We start from the raw sequence: 18,633 nt of genomic DNA, 5'->3' as shown, positions 1-18,633 counted from the left end.
TCCTTTTGCTGAAGTTTGAAATGTGCTCAAATCATTGAAGATGAGAAATAGGAGATAGTTCCAATGAAAGCAAACCAGGGTGTCACTTAAGACCATATTACATCAAATTCAACTTATTCTGACAGTGAATTGGCCAAAACCACCATTAAGACTCTTTCATCCATACTGGTTGAAATGCTGTAAACAGGAAAGTCAGAGACACATAAAAGTTTCCAAATCAATAGTAGTTGATTTTGTGGGATGAGCTTATAAGTTTCTACCTCAGTGACCATTGATTGTGATTCAATTTTAAATTTTACGGTCAGTCAGAAATTCCAGGTCTTATCTCTCATTCATACTATTTCATTACATGTTCATGTCTCACAGATTAAGATAATTTAACTTGGTTTATTTATAAAAGACACAGGACAGGCCATTCATAAGAAGCTCCCTCTATTTGAAGGGAGGCCAATAAGCTGCAGTTCCCCTTGTGTCCAGTAGGTGTCAGAGTGAAGCTGAACGCTGTTTGTCATCCTCCAGCGGGTTCGAGAGAAGAAGCAGCCATCATGGCGTCTGTGTGGAGCTGCGCTGCTCTGCCTCACAAAGGAAATATTTCATCTCCCGCAGCAACGATGGTTTCAGTCCAGGTTTTGAGGGACTTTATCAACGAGAGACTGACTGCTGCTGCGGGAGAAATATTCACGGCGTTTCAACAAACTATCGCCCGGTTCGATAAGGAGATTGATCGACAGCGCAAACTGCTTCAGATCAGGAGCAACACGCTTCAAACCAGCAACAAACCTCTTCAAATCAGGTTACACAGAACAGGTATGGAAAATACTGACTGAACACATGATTGTGGTGCTTGGAGGATCGTTACGGATTTCTGTTCTTTGAAGCTGGCAGACATGAGGCTGCGGCAGCAGTTCAAAGTGAAATAACAGGAGTGACTTCAAAGCTGAAACCAACAGCGTCTGTGTCAGAAACAGAGGAAACGGTGTCTGTCCTGTTTATTTGCTAACGAAAGAAGTGATTTATTGTTTCTCAGTCTGAGCTAACCCGCGGCGCTAGCATTATTACCATGGTTTCTGCAGCGTCTACAGTAAATATTGTAGAATGATGACGCGTTCACGTGTTGCTGGGAAATAATGGCTTCGCCATGTCGAACTGGAAACTTCTCATAAATACTTCAGAGTTCAGAGAAGCTAATGTTGCATCAAGCCAGAGTTCTCATTTTCTTTTAAACCACACAGCTACCTCCATTTTTAAGGGAAACTATTTGCCATGGAAGCCAATAGTTTCATTCAGAAGGGGGCACAGCTCTACTGTTGCCATGGTAACACGGCAGGACCCCTGGGATGCTTTCATGTGGCAGATCAGTCAGTCCAGAGTGACTACTTGATCTCCATACTTGAAGGCTCATCATTTAAATGCCTGAGAAAAAAATTGTCGGTTTTTGGCCATTTTCTCGGTTATTTTTCACAGGAGCGCCGAGAAAAGTCATAGCCCACCATTCCCAGAATTTGAACAAGTTTTGATGTGACTTTTGTGGTGCTGCTCCAAATGGTGCGAGACTAGTTACGCGACAAAGAATAAGTCGATTAAAATTAAACCCCGGCTAGGATAGTAATCTTTGCGCCTTGCAGGCAGAAAGATTGGGCATTTTGTTTCTATTTTAAAATGTAGCCTGTCATGTTTCACTCATCCATCAGTGTAAAATGTTCATATCCACCACATGAGTGACTGTCTTTTTCCCTCCAGGGAGTCCACAGCAACACATTGGTACGCAGGAGGAGGAACATGAAGCTCCACACATTAAAGAGGAGGAGGATCTTGTCGAGATGACTGTTACTGATGGAGAAAGAGACAATTCCCATGAGTCTGTGAGAGACTCGACCACCCAGAGACTAACTGCTGCTGCTGTCGAAATCATCGCCGTGTTTGAAGAAGCTTTTGCCCAGTGCGAGAAGGAGATTGACCGTCAGCACCGACTGCTGGAAGTCATCTGGAAACCTCAAATCAAGTTACTCAGAACAGGTATGGAGTGTTTTCTGCATAAGCCGCATTTCCCGAGAACATCAGAGGTGTGTTACCAGGGGACCCACCGGGCCCCAGCCGTCCCCCCTGCCACCCCACCCCGGGGCAAGCTGAGGCACAGTTCAGTCGGCTCAGAGGGTGACGGAACAGCCACCGGCAGCCACGCCCGACTCATGAAGAAGTGGGTTGTCTTGATTTTTGTTTCAGAAAAGTTTTACATTTACACGGGAACGTTTTTGAAACAAGTTCTGTTCGCACTGACGATTTAGTTTTCTATTTTTGGCCACAAGTGGGTGCTGGTTCTTAAAGTTTTGCCTCTCAGTCTCTCATGTGGAAGTATAATTCAGCCTTTACTCTTCCTCACTGCAGTGACTTACTCCGCTGTCAGTCTCAAACATATTTATGAATTTTTTTAGATATTATTCTTTTTAATTTTCTGTTTTCTTTGCTATGTTTTACTGCAATTTTGAAATTAAGAGACATTTAAAGTATTTGACTTATATATCCATTTGTTAAATGAATTAATCTGCATTACAGGGTTATACTGTATGTGGACAGGGTTGCTGGTTATAGGCTGATTTTACCATAGACGTAGACAATATACATATAAGTCTTTGTATTTTACAATACTGGGTGGAAACAATTACATTTAGAGGTACTCTGAGATCAGTCACCACTGTATCATCTACGAACATGCCTTTTGTGCAGAAGTCATGGGATCTGATGATGTTATAACGCTTGTTGTTCAAATCATCAACACCATAGCTTCAAGCTTTTCATGTACATGCAGCAGACACTGGAGAGAAGGACGTCTTGTTATCACTGCATATCAGGCAGCATGGTGAACAGTTAACAGAATGTTCCATGAATATGGGAGAAGATAAGTGAATGTGCCATCTAGCAAAAGTTAATCTACAAAAGTAATGGTTAATCCACAAACTGCTCCGCGGCTAAAGTTGCACAACGACTGAAGACTGTTTTTGAAATTTGAATGAAGTTTTCAATTTCACTGCTTGGGTTCCTTTTTTTTTTTAGAAACTGGAATTGTGGAATTATTATAATTGTCCTCTTATCTTGTATTTTGTCCCTCCAGAGCTCCCACGGCACCAAGACTGCAGAGAGGAGCAGCTCTTTGATCAGGAAACAACCTGCTGTCTGGAGCAGGGAGAACCAGAACCTCCACACGTCAGAGGGAAACAGGAAGAATCAGGACTTCTCCAGCTTAAAAAGGACCAAAAGGAACCAGAATCTTCACAGTTCAGAGAGAAACAGGAACAACCAGCACTGTTACAATTGAGAAAGGACCAAGAGAAACCAGAAGCTCCACATGTCAAAGTGGAACAGGAAAAATCAGGACTTCCACAGATTAAAGAAGAACAGGAGGGAGCAGGGCTTTCACAGCTCAAGGAGGAACCTGAAGAACCGGGAGTTTTACAGATTAAAGAAGAACACGAGGAACTGGAACTTTCACAGATCGGGGAGTACGAGGAACTGGGGACCAACCAGGACGGAGAGCAGCTCCAACTGACATTTGACAGCGACATCTTTAAGTTCCCTTCTATTGACCAGCTTTGTGAAAAAACATGGAATGAAGTTTTCCATAAAAAACAAGTAAATACCAAATCTTTTTTTTTTTCTTAGACAAGTCACGTCCAATTCAAGTCTCCTTATTTTCATGCAGTGTTTTTAACATTTATTCAAATTTTCTATTTGATATTAAATCTACAAAAAATTTAAACGTCTAATTCAGAAAATAGTTTGATCCTGCATTTATTTTGTGTATTTGTGTTGGTGTGTTTTCCCAGACAGTGCTTCCCACACATCCAGCACCTCTCTGGACCCAGGGGAGGCCCGGCGACCCCTCCCAGGGAGGACCCCCTCCGGCCAGGGCGAGCCCGCAGGTGAAGGGGCAGAGCCACCGGGCTCCGGGCCCCAGTCTGCAGCACAAGCCGCCGGGCCCCGACCCGCAGAGGCCCCTGCCTTCCCAGCTGAAAACAGAGCCTTCTGTTACACTCCATCCAAACAAAGTAAATAATAAAACACTCAAAGCTACAAATATTGAATTTATAGCCTCCGTTGGTCTTCATTCTACTAAACACTCAGATCAGGGTTGCTTGTTTTGTGCACTTCATTGTCGAGAGCGGACCCATCCTGCCACCTGGTGGACAGATGATACAATTACAGGTTGTTCATTTAATGCTTTTCTTTTTTTTCCTCCAGGGTGTTAATATTCCCGAGAGCAACTTCTTTGAGACCCTGAAGCCTGTTGGAGTCCTGTGAGTAAACCAAACATCTCTCTTTAGCTCTGTTGTTGTCACTGATTCATTATGTGTGTGTTTTGTGTGTATCTTCCTCTGTGCAGGCATGGACAGTTGCTGTATTGGTTTGACTCTGCTGCTGCTCCTCCCATCAACACCTCCAACCCTATGTGAGTCAGTCTGTCCTGTTTTGGTTCGAAATGAGAACATTCAGCACAGATCAGTACATTCAGTTTAGCCGAGCTGCATTTCAAGCTCGGAGGCATTGCACCACATAGAGGCACGGCCAATCTCCACTTTTCCAGTGTCAGTGCGGCCTGAGCGTGTGTCTCACGTCAGAGCTGGAAGCAGTAACACCATACATGCCAGTTGGTGTTGATTTATATTGGAAATCTCCCTTAATGTGTCCTGATCATTTGTTTTTTTTTTTTGTGCTTCTAGAAAACGAAAGCGTGAGCAGCCAAATAAAGAGCAGCAGCTGAATGAAGACAAGCCGTACATCAAAAAGCCACCAAACGCCTTCATGCTCTTCCTGAAAGAGCAGAGGCCGATCGTGTCGGCTGAAATTGGTGTGAAAGAAAGCGCGGTTGTGAATGCGGAGGTGGGAAGGAGGGTAAGTGCGTCTGCTCCCACATGTGTAGAAGCTGGCTTTTCTCTGTCTGTGACAGCGTGTTGTCGTCTGTCCACAGTGGAATTCATTATCCGTAGATGAGAAGAATAAATATGTCCTGCAGGCCAAGATGGAAGCAAAACTCCACGAAGAGCAGCACCCGGGATGGTCCACCATCGAAAACTATGTATGAGCTCTCTGTTCACGTAGAACTCACAGATGTTCACGCGACATAAAACTGAAAAAAAGTTTTTTTCATTTTCTCTTTATAGCGGAAAAGCAAAGCAAGAAGAAAAGCTGCCAAAGCTAAAGGTAAGACAAGCTTTGATTCTATGGCTACGTTCAGACTGCAGGCTGAAGTGACCCAAATCCGATTTTTTTTTTTTTTGCCTCTATGTGACCTGTATCGGATATTTTCATGACAGTCTGAACAACACAGATCTGATTTTTTTTTTTTTTTTTTTTCAAATGCGACCCAGGCCACTTGGATATGTGGTCCTAAATCCGATACGTCCATACATCCGATCTTTTGTCATGCGACTTCAGTCTGTACAGCCAGGTCGCATTTATCCGACCTACATGTCGCGATATGGGGCGCCGAAGACGTGTGTGAGAGTTCGCTAAATTCTGCAGCGCCAGGACAACGGAGAGGAGAATAATAATAATGATAATAATAATAATAATAAAATCCACATTCTCTCTCTCTCTCTCTCTCTCTCTTATATACACACACATACACACACACACATACACAGAAGGAGCCCGGCGCGGCTGATTAGAAGCGCTGCGCTCAAATGATCGCTCAATGTTCAATTGTAAAAATGCGTATTTGATCAATCCTTAAATAAATCGACGCTTTAAAAGCTACAGATTCTGTATGTTGTTTGTGGGTTCCGCAAACACTGAAGCGCGCTGCGGCGTGGCGTCGTTGTGTCCTCTTCTGCGCATGCGGGACACTTTTGGGACACTTTTAGTTCAGACAGGAGATCACATACAAGTCGCATTTTATTGTAAATGTGAACGAACTCGCAAAAAAAATCGGATTTCACAAAAAAAAAAAATCCGAATTGAGCATGAAGCCCTGCAGTCTGAACATAGCCTATGATTCTATCAATCTTTGTTTTGATGTGAAATAGGGGCGAAACAGGCAAAACATATTAACGGTTCTCTGCTAAGTATTGATGGAATAATTAGCAATTGAGTTGGTAATGAAATACTAACAATGCTTGTTAAAATCTTTTTGGTTTCAAACATCTTTCGGACAATCAAACATTCACCGGGTCAAATTGACCTGGGAACATCTTTGCTGTTCCTGACGAATGAACATTACAGGAGGGTAAATGCATTTTAAGCACGTTGTGAAAAAAGTATATGAAAAAGTGCTTTACAAATAAAGTTTGATTTGATTTGATTTGATTTATGTTGCAGCGTCTACACATACCGGAGCGACTGAGACGCCACAGGTCCACATCCCCGGACTGACGGACACTGAGTTGTACCCTAATCAAGCTGTTCGTCTCTCCCCTGCCCAGCCACAAGTTTTCAAAATTGAGAATTGAATTGAATAAATAGAATTATGCCGTTATTAGTCTCACAAGGGGAAATTTCTTCTCTGCCCCGGCAGCCCTTTACAGGCGCCTGTAAAGCGTCCGCGTCCTCCAAGAGTCAAGCAAGAAGGAAAAAATCAATAAATTGGGTTTTTTCATTTCAGCCTGATGTTTTGCTGTCTGCTGCTTTTATATTGTAATTTGTATTCTACCATTTTTAACCGTTTATTTAGCATTCTTTTAAAAATAATAACAGGGTTAGGGTTGGAACTGTTAATCTCATGGCCCTGCACCGTTCGGTTGCAATGGTTACGTTGAGAGGGTGATGTGACATCATCACTTTTTTTACAGCGATGTCACAACCTCAGACAGAAATGAAAGCCCCTCAGACTCTGCAGCATTCCCACAAGTTCCAGGTTCTGCCATCCAAAGAAAACCCTGAAACGAAGATATTTCTTCTGCTCAGACCTTTTCTTTTCACGGTGATAGAACATTCGGAGCTTGGAAATTGAAATTCATCAAGTCGTTTCTCATTTCGGCTCGTTTGTCGGATTATTCATTGAGGTCAGACGAACCGGTTGGTTTTTTTCAGTGTAATGAGCAAAACCAGTCAAACCCCCTGCTGTGGCGCCATGAACTTTGAGCAGCTGGTTGGACGGACCATCTCCGGCCCCTCCTCAGACTATGAGGTGGAGGCTGTGGTGGGCCTCGGCGGACAAGCAGGCATCCTCCGGTGCAACAAGAAGCTCACCAACGAGACGGTGGTTTTGAAGATCACCAATAAGAAGGACTTCAACAAGTTTGCAGAAGCAGAGGAGAAGATCCTTGAAGTGATTGCAGAAACGGGGAGAGAAAGCTTGAACACTGTGACATGGAATGACACTTTCATGTTTCAAGGGCATTCCTGTCTGGAGTTTGAGAAGCTCGATATCAGCCTCGATCAGTACATACAGGAAAATCCACTGGGCCTGAAAGAGATCCGCCCGATCCTGTACCAGCTGGCCGACGCTCTCTTCTTCCTCGAGTCCTGCCAGATTGTGCACGGAGACCTGAAGCCCGTCAATATCATGATGGCGGATCGCTTACGTCGGCCATTGAAAGTCAAGCTGATTGACTTCGGTGTGGCAGTGAGCAACCCTGAAGACTGGATGGGAGTGATTCGCGGCACTCCTGCGTACATGAGTCCTGAGATGCTGCTGGGACTCCCCTTCGACCTGCCCTTCGACATGTGGTCATTAGGCTGCGTCGCTGCAGAAATGCTGACGGGCGCTAAACTGTTCCCAGGCGGCACCGAACATGACGTGATATCAGGCCTGTTAAAAGTCATGGGGATGCCTCCAGGCCACATGATGAGCCAGGGGTTCTATACCGACAGGTATTTTAATGAAGAGAAAACAGCAGAGGGGCCCAGCGTCTGGACACTCAAGTCGGAGAGCTCGCCTTGCCACGACGGAAGTCTGAAGGATCTGTTGGTGGTTTCTCCTGATGCATCCGATGATCTGGAGGCTCTGCAGAGTGACCGGGAGGCCTTTGTCGACTTGGTCACAAAAATGCTCAGTATTGATCCAGCTCAGAGGATCACGCCTGTACAGATGCTGGAGCATCCGTTCTTTTCTCTGAGCCACCTTGACCCCAGTCGCCATCACAACTATGTGAAACTGTCAGCTGAGCTCATGCAGACCTGTGATAACTGGAACTTGGAGGACGAAATAGATTTGCTTCCATGCGCCACAGGCTTCATCAGCACCTTCAGTGACCTCGACAGTCTGGACGATGGGTCTTCCAGTGAGCCGAGCAGTGCAGAGGAACTCTCAGACCAGGAAAAACTCAGCAGCTGCTCAAATCGTTCATCCAAGAAACGAGGTCGAGACTGTCTGGACCCCACGGAGCGTGTAGGCAGATCCATGCAAGGACAAGACAAAATGCTGGACTCCAGTCCACGAAAAAGAAGAAGGACGTCCAGCAGCTCCACCGAAAGCCTCAGAAATGCAGACGAGTCATCCACCTGTTCAACACCACCAAGAAGCCCCAGGAAACGGAAGAGAGAGGATCATGACCTCGACAGTCTGGACGATGGATCTTCCAGTGAGCTGAGCAGAGCAAAGGAACTCTCAGACCAGGAAAAATTCAGCAGCTGCTCGAATCGCTCATCCAGAAAACGAGGTCGAGACTGTCCGGACCCCACGGAGTGTGTCAGCAGATCCATGCAAGGACAAGTCAAAATGCTGGACTCCAGTCCGCGAAAAAGAAGAAAAACAAGAAAGACGTCCAGCAGCTCCGCAGAAAGCCTCAGAAATGCAAACGAGTCATCCACCTGTTCAACACCACCAAGAAGGCCCAGGAAACGGAAGAGAGAGGATCATGACCTCGAGTCTCAACCCTCACCTTCAAGAAGAAAGACTGAGCACAGCTTTGAGTGAAACAGAAAAAAAAGAAAAAGAGAAAGAACCTTGGATCACACTCCAGCAAAACAAAAAATGCGTAAAATGCGTTTTTTGTTCTCCAGGGTCGCGTGGAAATGGTTGCTCAGGGAGAACATGCAAACTCAACACAAAGGCCCAGCTGGTATTTGAGCTCATGACCTTCTCACTGTAAGGCAAGAGCACAGTCCTCAACTACCTCTCCTGTATAGAATAGGCCTGAATTCTTTCTAAAATGTAACAACAGACTTGAATTCATGGATTTATGTCTCTGTAAATAAAACAAAGTGAATCAAAACCCGTCTTTGTAGAAACATTAAGTCAAATTTAATATAAACCCTTGTCAGCCTCAGTCTGTCCCAAAGCCCGGGAGGACAGTGTTTCTAACACGTCAAATTCAGCTTTTAAATATCAGGTCTTTTCCAGGTAATGTTGAAAATCTGAAAGACGGAAGTGCTAAAAACCTTTTGAACATCCTAAACAATTTTGGCTTTTATGGATTCAACGTATAACAAGGGACACGTACCGATTAGGACCAAAGGTTTGTTAGGAATTAAAAAGTCACATTGGAGAAATGCAGAAACTGTTTCACAGTTAAAATCCACAACATGATGCCTTAATACTCTGCCCTTAACTTTAAAAAAGAAAAAAAAAATCCCCTTTATTCCCTTTATCTGGACCGATAAGCCCCCTCGTATTTCTAAACTGCATTTACAGAAACCTACGTCTGATGGGGGTCTTGGCCAACCGAACTTCTGGCATTATCACTGGGCTTGTAATGCCAGAGCTAGGATCTTCTGGAACCATACCCAGATGTCGTCCGGCCAGGGGAGCTTCCGATGCCCCCGCTGGCCTGAGACTGAATCCCGCTCTGCCCTGTCTCTCACTGGAGCCTCCCCGTCAGCCATCCTATTTTCTAACCTTAATCTATCTAACACATTGTTTGAAGGTAATTTTGTTTTATGTAATTCATACAGAATCCTGAAGCAAATTAGGCGTGTGCTGGGTTTAAAGGGTCTTTCCATCTATGCTCCAAGATACTGGAATTTCAAGCCTGGCTTACTGGTTCACAAGCTGTGCGGACAGGGGCTTATCCACTATTGCAGATCTCAATGTTGATCATCAGTTTGCTTCATTTGCACAATTGCAGGCCAGGTTTGATCTCCCATCTAATCATCTATTTCAATACTTCCAAATTAGAGATTTTGTTAAACAATCCTTTCATCAACTCGAGTCTATGCTCAGCCAACATAACCTTTATGTTCTTTTGACGAGATCTCCGGCTTCAAAACATTTAATCTCTCATTTTGTTGATCTCTTTCGCCCTGGAGCCCCATCCTCACATATTAAAGAGGCTTGGATTAATCATACTGGTGACTAAACACCACTAAACAGAAAGGTCTTAAGCCGAACCTTGAAAGTGGAGACTGTCGAGACTGTCGGCCTCCTGCGGTGGGTGCTGTTCACTGGAGACTGCAAAATGAATCATTACCACTTCTCCTGTTTTCAGTGTTGTGTCTGTACTTGTTTATTGAATATGTGTATGTGTCAGTGAAATTTTATGTATGTAATACACACAAACACACACACACGTTAGAGCGGTTGGAAATAATCTGACTATTTTTTTTACAATACTGCTGTTTATAAATTGATAAGGCAACTTGAAAGACTCAAATCAATTTTATCATTTACCCTCAAGGAAATGCTTCCCACACACGAACAGACAGTTCCTGCTTGCTTCCATTAGGATTTTGCTGTTGCGCTGCTTTAACTGAACATTCTGATCATTTACTGTTCTGACATGAGAGGAGACATTCCCTCATTCTCCATGCTGTGGTTTCAACAACAAAAGGCAGCAGATTCAGACACATTCTCAGGGCCGGCCCGGGCTTCAGAGGCGCCCTAGGCGAGCCCGACACGAGCGCCCCTTGGGAGCGTGTTTTTCGAGCGGTCCCGACATTTGTTGAGCGGGGGGGGGGGGGGGGGGGGGGGGGGGGGGGGTTGAGGAGCGATGCCGAACAATACCGATCAGTGCCGGGCAGGGCCGAGGACGAGGAGCGCAGTGCGTCGGACCGCTGCACAGCGGGGCACACGGAACACAGAGCGTCGTGGCGCCCCTTGTACGACCGCGGCGCCCCCCTCAGGACGTGGCGCCCTAGGCGGCCGTCTAGTTCGCCTATGCCTAGAGCCGGCCCTGCATTCTGTGCTCAGCAAGCACGCCGCCGCCCGGTTGTGACGAAAATGCTGCGTAATATTGATGCATGGTGGTACCAGACAGGCCCGTGCACATTTTCACAAAACTGAATGTAAAAATACATAACAACAGAATATTGTACTGTCTGCTTTTAAGGATCTGGATTTGAGTGTGTGTGTGTGTGTGTGTGTGTGTGTGTGTGTGTGTGTGTGTGTGTGTGTGTGTGTGTGTGTGTGTGTGTGTGTGTGTAAAAATTAGTCTACTGACCTTTACCCAAATGCAGGATTTAATTGTCTACTGCAGGATTGAATTTTAAACAGTCCAGTGCTCTGGACAGAAAAGGTTGGAAGATCGTAGTTTATGGTAGTTTTCGTCTTCATGCTAACGTGGTTAGCATTAGCATGCAAGGGATGGTCCACTTTCTTGTCATGTGCTTTCAAAACATTGACTCAATGCTTTAATTTGAAGGTAAAGTTAACACAAGAAAATATCTTATTTTATCTAAGACATCCACGCTATTATTCTGAAAGTCAAAAGGTGAAATCGCGTCAGATTTGGTGAGGATGTCATTGCTTAAATTGTATTTTCCATCTAATAAAGAATAAATCGTGATCATCCAGGACAAATTCATCCAGAATTTATGAAGCGATCATCAAGTCATGTGTTTTCTTCAGTACACTTAGACAGAGTTCTATCTATCTATCTATCTATCTATCTATCTATCTATCTATCTATCTATCTATCTATCTATCTATCTATCTATCTACACTGAATGTCTTAATTCTCAAATGTTCTACATAAATCTTATTATTTTTACTGTGCAGTCACATGTATTTTATCAAGTGATCCATATCTGATTGTCATGTCTACAGAAACATGGCACATGTGTGTAGTTTTGACATACATCAGGCTATTTCAGAACCAGTGTTGGGCAAGTTACTTTTATAAAGTAATTAGTTATAGTAAATTACTTCTTCAAAAATTAACTGAGTCAGTAACAAAGTTACAATATTTTAAAGGTAGCTATTAGCTAATTACTAATTAAAGTAACTATTGTGTTACTTAAAAAAACGTGCTTGATTATGTCAAAGAATTTGGATCCCTTTTAATGGAACTTTTAACATGCACTTTCAATTATTTATTATAAAACTGAATAAATTATTGACAAACAGGAAATGCAGCATTATTCTAAATCAGGGGTTTTCAAAGTATGGAAGAGTTCATCCATCTCCACCTTTAATCCAGTGTAGCGAGTCTTCAAATAGAATTGATAGTTCTAAAGCTAAGGGAAAAATGCACAACTTGCCGAATGTTCTCTCACGCTCAATGAAGTGTTAAAGTTAGGTATTTTCAAGAGGAATAGGATCATTTCTGTTTACCCTCAACACATTTCAAGTTTGAAAAGTTGAGCCCTACATTTTCTACCTTCTCTTCTGAAATTACATCAGTGCGCCCTCCCGTGGGCACAAGGAGGAACTGCAGCGCTGCTCTGATGACGGAAGCCAGCCTGACCTTTCATAATAACACGGAGATGTTGTTTCTCACACTCGCATGTGAGTTTCTTTGTGATTTGATTCTAACTTATTCAGACTAACATATTTTGCAAATAAGCAGAATTAGAGTGTATTTAATTTCACACTGTTACTTTCATTATCATTGGATTTTTGTCCTTAATTAAACCTATGTTCTTTACAAGTTTGAATTATTATTTGAATTTAGTTTGCTTTTGATTTTTTTTAACAAAAATTTCTTCTTTGATGTGATAGGGTAAAATTTATTTTAAAGAGAATTCAATTTATTTTTATTTTATTGTTTACAATTACAGTTTATGTCACAGGCATTTCTAAATAGTTTATTCCAAAACGTTATCCAACCATTTTATTAAACATGAATATTTTTAATGACATAAATATAACAGGACATAGTAATAATAACAATGTAACAACATAATAACAGCATCACAACAACATGATATAACATAATAACAAAATAAACAACTGTCAAACATAATATCATTGAACAGTTACATACGGGGATTTTACATTTCGTAATGTAGGGCTTGTATTCATAAAATAAAACCAAGTAAGCAAGTAACATTAAAAAACACGAACCTAAAATGTTTTTGTTTTAGCACGAACGGTTTGAAAATGCTCTTATATTGAAAATACACACCGGAAGCCTAATTGTTTATGTGCAGTTGACTTCCGGTGTGTCGTTACGAGCGATGCTACTCTTTGTTAAGTAAAGTGAGAACGAATCTCCACCTGGGACGACCACTCCTGGACAAACCGCTGCTATTCGCGCAGCCTGCGGTCCGGGGCGGTCGCCAACAGAAGTAACTGCTCGTAGTTTGCCGCTGGAGCTACTTTTTGTTGGTGGCTAGCTGCGTTAGCTGCCGCGGCTCGGCACGATGTCGCTTCACGGGAAGAGAAAAGAAATCTACAAGTACGAGGCCCCATGGACGGTGTACGCCATGAACTGGAGCGTCCGCCCGGACAAACGCTTTCGGCTAGCGCTGGGGAGCTTCGTGGAGGAGTACAATAACAAGGTGAGCGCCGCGGCTCGGTCCATTCAGCGGCTAGCGCTGGTGTTACAGATTAAGCGGCTGCCCTGCTCACTGGTGTCTGACTGCTTTTTCTGTCCATTGTTGCTGCTAGTATTAGCAGATGTTGAAAAATAGTAACCCACAAAAGGTACACTTAAATACTGTACTATAGAAGCGATTAAATGTCGTTCGTCGTGACATTTACCGATACCATTTTGGTTTTTAAAACGGAAGGTGTTAACAGTAAAGGCAGTCTGTCACCAGTTATGAGGGACACTAGTTAATTCGCAACACCAGCGGGCGATGAGCTACTAAAGCTAACAGCACAGTGTAACGTTAAATCGCGTTCCCATCACATTCATGTGCAAACATCCAACTGCTTTGCTTTTCTGGCTTGATCCTCGACAGTTTCCTGTAGCTCCATATTAAGCCCATGCTATTTCTGAGCCTGACCCGGTTGTAAACAGTCTGTCATGTCGCGCTGCTTTCCCCGCCTGCGCAGGTCCAGCTGGTCGGGCTGGAGGAGGAGAGCTCGGAGTTCGTCTGCAGGAACACTTTCGACCACCCGTACCCCACCACCAAGATCATGTGGATCCCAGACACCAAGGGGGTGTACCCGGACCTGCTGGCCACCAGCGGGGACTACCTGCGCATCTGGAGGGTAACACAGCTCCTCCTGGCTACAGCATCACTTCACGTTCAATGTGTTTTCTTAACATGAACACAAATATTGTACATTCAGGACAAACATTTGTGGCCCCCAGATTGTCATGCCCCAATGTGAAAACTGCATTAAATGCACATCATTTTCATAGCACTGCTGTATAAACGGGAACAAAAACCCAAAAATGATGTTTTCACTTGGAAAAGTTGTGTAAATGTGTCCTGAAGTTTGAAGACAATATACGGAAAGACTATAGATCCATGCTCATTTTCTATCATTTACTGTCTGTCGGATAATAAAATGTTACAGTTTTGTGACGAATCTCCTGAAGCTACGGAAATGAAAACTGCATTGATATCTGTAAATCAGTGATCCGAGAACTGCTGTAGATAATATCGCTCTAGTTTTTGTTCTTCATGGTTTGTGAATTCAGAGTTGATTTCTTTGGTCTGGTCCCACAGGTCAGCGACACAGAAACACGTCTCGAATGTTTGTTGAATAACAACAAGAACTCCGACTTCTGCGCACCTCTCACCTCCTTCGACTGGAACGAAGTGGATCCGAACCTGCTGGGTAAGAAACCTCACTGCGGTGAACGGGTCAGAGCAAAGAGGCAGCTCATCCTGTGTGTGAGTGTGTGAGTGTGTGTGAGAGAGTGCCTAATCATGTGAAGTCCTCCTAAAACTGTAAAACATGGGTAAATGTGTTTCTTCTTTGACTGCAGGCACTTCGAGCATCGACACCACCTGCACCATCTGGGGTCTGGAGACCGGTCAGGTGTTGGGACGCGTCAACCTGGTGTCTGGACACGTGAAGACGCAGCTGATCGCTCACGACAAAGAGGTGTGTGTGTGTGTTTCTTCTTATCTTTGTTTACAGTCACAATAGTCCTAAACTATCCTAAAAAAAAGTGCCACAAGTTAAGGTGAAAAATGTTTTTCGGTTACTCGGGTGATGGTTAGACAAGAAGTAGTTGTGAACACTGGAGTAATTCCACAGAGAGTGTGTGTTTTACCTGCGTTGTGGATACATCAGTCCCCGTTTTCCCATCCGTGCAGGTGTACGACATCGCGTTCAGCCGGGCAGGAGGAGGCAGGGACATGTTCGCGTCTGTGGGAGCCGACGGCTCCGTGCGCATGTTCGACCTTCGACACCTGGAGCACAGCACCATCATCTACGAAGACCCGCAGCACCACCCGCTGCTCCGCCTCTGCTGGAACAAGCAGGACCCCAACTACCTGGCCACCATGGCTATGGACGGCATGGAGGTCAGTCTGCCGGGAGATAACTTGTTGTTTTGGAGCAGGAAAAAAACTCCACAGTGAGGTTGATGTGCAAATCAACCAGTGGAGGCGGTTTACCACTGAGGAATTAGACACTTCATTTGTGATCTTAATAAGTTCAGACTTGAGTATTTCCTGTTCTCATATGTATCGTCTGCAGTAAAAGCCGAGCTATCGTCCAGTCTTTGATCCAGCATTGTTGTTCTTTTCCCCCCACAGGTGGTCATCCTGGATGTGCGTGTGCCGTGCACTCCGGTCGCCCGTCTGAACAACCACCGCGCCTGCGTGAACGGCATCGCCTGGGCTCCTCACTCCTCCTGCCACATCTGCACTGCAGGTGAGCTCAGAATTACCGCCCTCATCAGAATCCCACAAGAGGTCCAGCGGTTCACAGTTCTGTCGATTGTCACACTCATCAAGCGACTCTGAAAGTGTCAAGCTGACCTAAATGGAGGTTAAAAAGAGTTTTAACTCCCCGGTTCCACCCTGTTTTGGTGTCAGGGTGCGTTTGCACCAGGTTCAGCAGCAGTGAGTCCACAGTCAGTCTAAGAGGATCCCAGTCAGTCATCATTCATGTACCTTTCATGCAGTTCTTACAGAAAAACAACAAAAAAAAGATCAACAAAATGTTATTAGATTCTCTACATCTACTTTTACATGTCAGGAAAATACAATTAAGAAGCTTAAACTTAGCTAGTCCCCCCCTTTAAATCAAAATACTAATGTCAACCATTATATTAAAATTAAAAACTTCAATGTCAAACAGGTAAATTGAAGGCACAGTTTAAGCCAATATGATAAACTTAGTAGCGTGTTTGCAAGTGTTTCTTGACTGTTTTAATTTAATATTGAAAGAATGGTTAAAGGTAATAATGTCACCATCAATAGTATCGATGGTTAAGTAACACTCACACTGCAAACAGTGGAAAGTTAAGTTTATCTCGTAGCTCCTGTGTGACATGAAGCCGTGGAGCTGCAGCCAGAGAGATCAGCTCTGCTTCCTTCACCTCCTCTCTCCTCCTCCTCTTCCTCCTCCAGCTGACGACCACCAGGCTCTGATCTGGGACATCCAGCAGATGCCGCGAGCCATCGAGGACCCCATCCTGGCCTACACCGCCGAGGGCGAGATCAACAACGTGCAGTGGGCCTCCACGCAGCCCGACTGGATCGCAATCTGCTACAACAACTGCCTGGAGATCCTGCGTGTCTAAAGTTGCCAGATGCGCTCTCACATCCGGACTTATTACCCTCTTCTCTTTGCGTGTGTGTGTGTGTGAGCGTGTGTGCGAGTCCTCCCTCCACTTTGAGGACGAGGTATGGAGTGAAGTGGTCGAGCGTGGGCGGAGTCCGACGCGCCCGCTCCACAACAACCCGGTTTACACTCTTGTTTTCCACGACTTTATACTCCGCTCTTTATTTATTTTTTTCCGCCCGCTCGGTAGCGAGGCGTCGCTGAAGTGTGCGTTAAGTGCGATTTTTCTAGTTGTCAGTGTGATTTCAGCCAGCTGTGAGATTCTCATGAAGGATTTAGACGTTGTACATTTCATCGGGTTTTCCTTTGCCGCGGCCGCAGGACGACGGCCTCCCTCAGGCCGGTGTGGTGAGGCCCTGTTGTGGGTTCGTACCATCGAGGATCGGTATCTTACAGTCTCGTTTACCTCCGTGGCAGTTGGAGATGCTAACGTGTCCGACGCCCTCTGTCCACATGACGTGTGCTTTGAATTTAAAAAAAGAAACTGTAAAGTAACCTGAGCAGCGTTTGTCACCACCTGGCTTGTTTTGTAGGGTTGACAAGCGGATCCAGCAGAGCGGCGTGGTTCAGCCTTCCAGCTCTCTGATTCTCCTCCTCTCGGTTTTATATGTAGAAGCTGCGTTTAGACTGAGTCGTAAAACAGGAGGAAACAACTTCCTGTCTTTGTCGCCTCCTATTTTTTCTTTTCTTGTTTTTATTTCCTTTCCAATAACTAAAGGGTCATGTCCTTGTAGCATGCCATTACAAGGCAAACTGTACATACATATAAATATATCAACTTATGATGTTGGTAAGCCAAGTGTTCATGTTGTAGCTTTTTTCATAAAGTTTATTATTGAATTTGCTCTAATAAATTGTACTCCTCCATGTCGTAGAAACCCCCTCAGTGCAGTGTGTGTCTTTCTTTCATTAAATTGCAGAATGCTTTAGAAAAAACCTATAAAAAGCAGGGATGGGCCATCCTGCCCATGTGATGCCTTCTTATCTTCAACTCTGTATCTCTTTGATTTCTTCTGGGCTCCCTCTGCTGTGTTCATTCGAATTACATTTCTTCTGAAAGACACCGTTGAACAACCTGCTTCTCTGCTGTTCAGTTTCAGTTCAATGACAATCATCCTGTTGAAGCTGCATCACTATAAATGAAATGGATCGTTTGTGACTGTACTAAGTGGGGGAGTTCTACAGGAGGGGGTATAGCTCAGTGGCAGAGCATTTGACTGCAGATCAAGAGGTCCCCAGTTCAACTCTGGGTGCCCCCTCAGTTTTTACAACCGCAAGTTCTTTTGCATCCTTTGCCAATCTGTCAGCGCTTCAGCTGAGTCGTGATTACCTTCCTGTAGAAGCTGCAGCACTGTGTGTTCATGGCGTTCCACACTGGTCACAGTTTCATTCTTCACTTTCACCCTAGTGGTGTTTGTTCTTAAAATCATTGTCTCTCTCTTTTTTCCATTTTTGTGACGCTGTGCATCTTGTTGTGATTTACATTAAATATGATGACTAGAGCATGGTAGATTGAGATCCAGTGACAGAGCACTTGACTGTAGATCAAGAGCTCTTCAGTTCCTCTCTGGATCTCCCCTACCCTGATAGTTGATGTTCTGTTTGTTAAACTCCTGATTATGTTCATAAAATCATTTAACAAGCTGTGGATCGTCAGATCTGGGTCCTTCTTGATGCTCTTCCAGAGATCAGTGAGATGTGGGCTTTTCCTGATCTACTGGACTCAAGAGACAAACCAGGAAGGAATGAGCTTCAAAAATGTCGGCACGTGAAGCTGAGCACTTTCTTGAACAAAACCTTGTTTAACGAGGAACACAGTCAGGCCAGAGTGCCACCTCCTGATA

General features: G+C 44.3%; 3 protein-coding genes and 1 non-coding gene across 5 annotated transcripts; all 4 read left to right on the top strand.

Annotated features, from left to right (window-relative positions):
• The first annotated feature begins 536 nt into the window (after window positions 1–536).
• On the top strand, window positions 537–6,582 carry LOC115387345 (uncharacterized). 2 transcript variants are annotated; one of them, XM_030090026.1, is made up of 10 exons: window positions 537–807; window positions 1,741–2,016; window positions 3,110–3,627; window positions 3,822–4,043; window positions 4,237–4,292; window positions 4,379–4,444; window positions 4,716–4,887; window positions 5,009–5,071; window positions 5,157–5,196; window positions 6,313–6,582. In XM_030090026.1, the coding sequence occupies exons 1-10, from the start codon at window positions 546–548 to the stop codon at window positions 6,441–6,443; spliced, it is 1,806 nt and encodes a 601-aa protein (XP_029945886.1). In that variant the 5' UTR covers window positions 537–545; the 3' UTR covers window positions 6,444–6,582. The 2 variants fall into 2 exon arrangements, with proteins under 2 accessions (XP_029945886.1, XP_029945885.1); XM_030090025.1 differs by having other exon boundaries at window positions 4,964–5,071.
• A 481-nt stretch (window positions 6,583–7,063) lies between these two features.
• LOC115386655 (homeodomain-interacting protein kinase 2-like) lies at window positions 7,064–9,708 on the top strand. The gene is made up of 2 exons (XM_030089067.1): window positions 7,064–8,216; window positions 9,680–9,708. The coding sequence occupies exons 1-2, from the start codon at window positions 7,064–7,066 to the stop codon at window positions 9,706–9,708; spliced, it is 1,182 nt and encodes a 393-aa protein (XP_029944927.1).
• Window positions 9,709–13,277: 3,569 nt separating this feature from the next.
• dcaf7 (ddb1 and cul4 associated factor 7) lies at window positions 13,278–17,667 on the top strand. Its single transcript, XM_030090149.1, has 7 exons — window positions 13,278–13,593; window positions 14,093–14,251; window positions 14,716–14,827; window positions 14,979–15,097; window positions 15,313–15,522; window positions 15,757–15,874; window positions 16,576–17,667. The coding sequence occupies exons 1-7, from the start codon at window positions 13,456–13,458 to the stop codon at window positions 16,746–16,748; spliced, it is 1,029 nt and encodes a 342-aa protein (XP_029946009.1). The 5' UTR covers window positions 13,278–13,455; the 3' UTR covers window positions 16,749–17,667.
• Window positions 17,668–17,976: 309 nt separating this feature from the next.
• Window positions 17,977–18,048, top strand: trnac-gca (transfer RNA cysteine (anticodon GCA)). Its single transcript has one exon. It is a non-coding gene; the product is annotated as a tRNA-Cys (tRNA).
• The last annotated feature ends 585 nt before the right edge of the window (window positions 18,049–18,633 follow it).

The sequence above is a fragment of the Salarias fasciatus genome, chromosome 4, assembly GCF_902148845.1.
Source record: "Salarias fasciatus chromosome 4, fSalaFa1.1, whole genome shotgun sequence".
In the NCBI taxonomy this organism is placed as follows: domain Eukaryota; kingdom Metazoa; phylum Chordata; class Actinopteri; order Blenniiformes; family Blenniidae; genus Salarias; species Salarias fasciatus.
The sequence above is the reverse complement of the archived record's forward strand: the minus strand, read 5'-3'. Positions and strand labels throughout refer to the sequence as shown.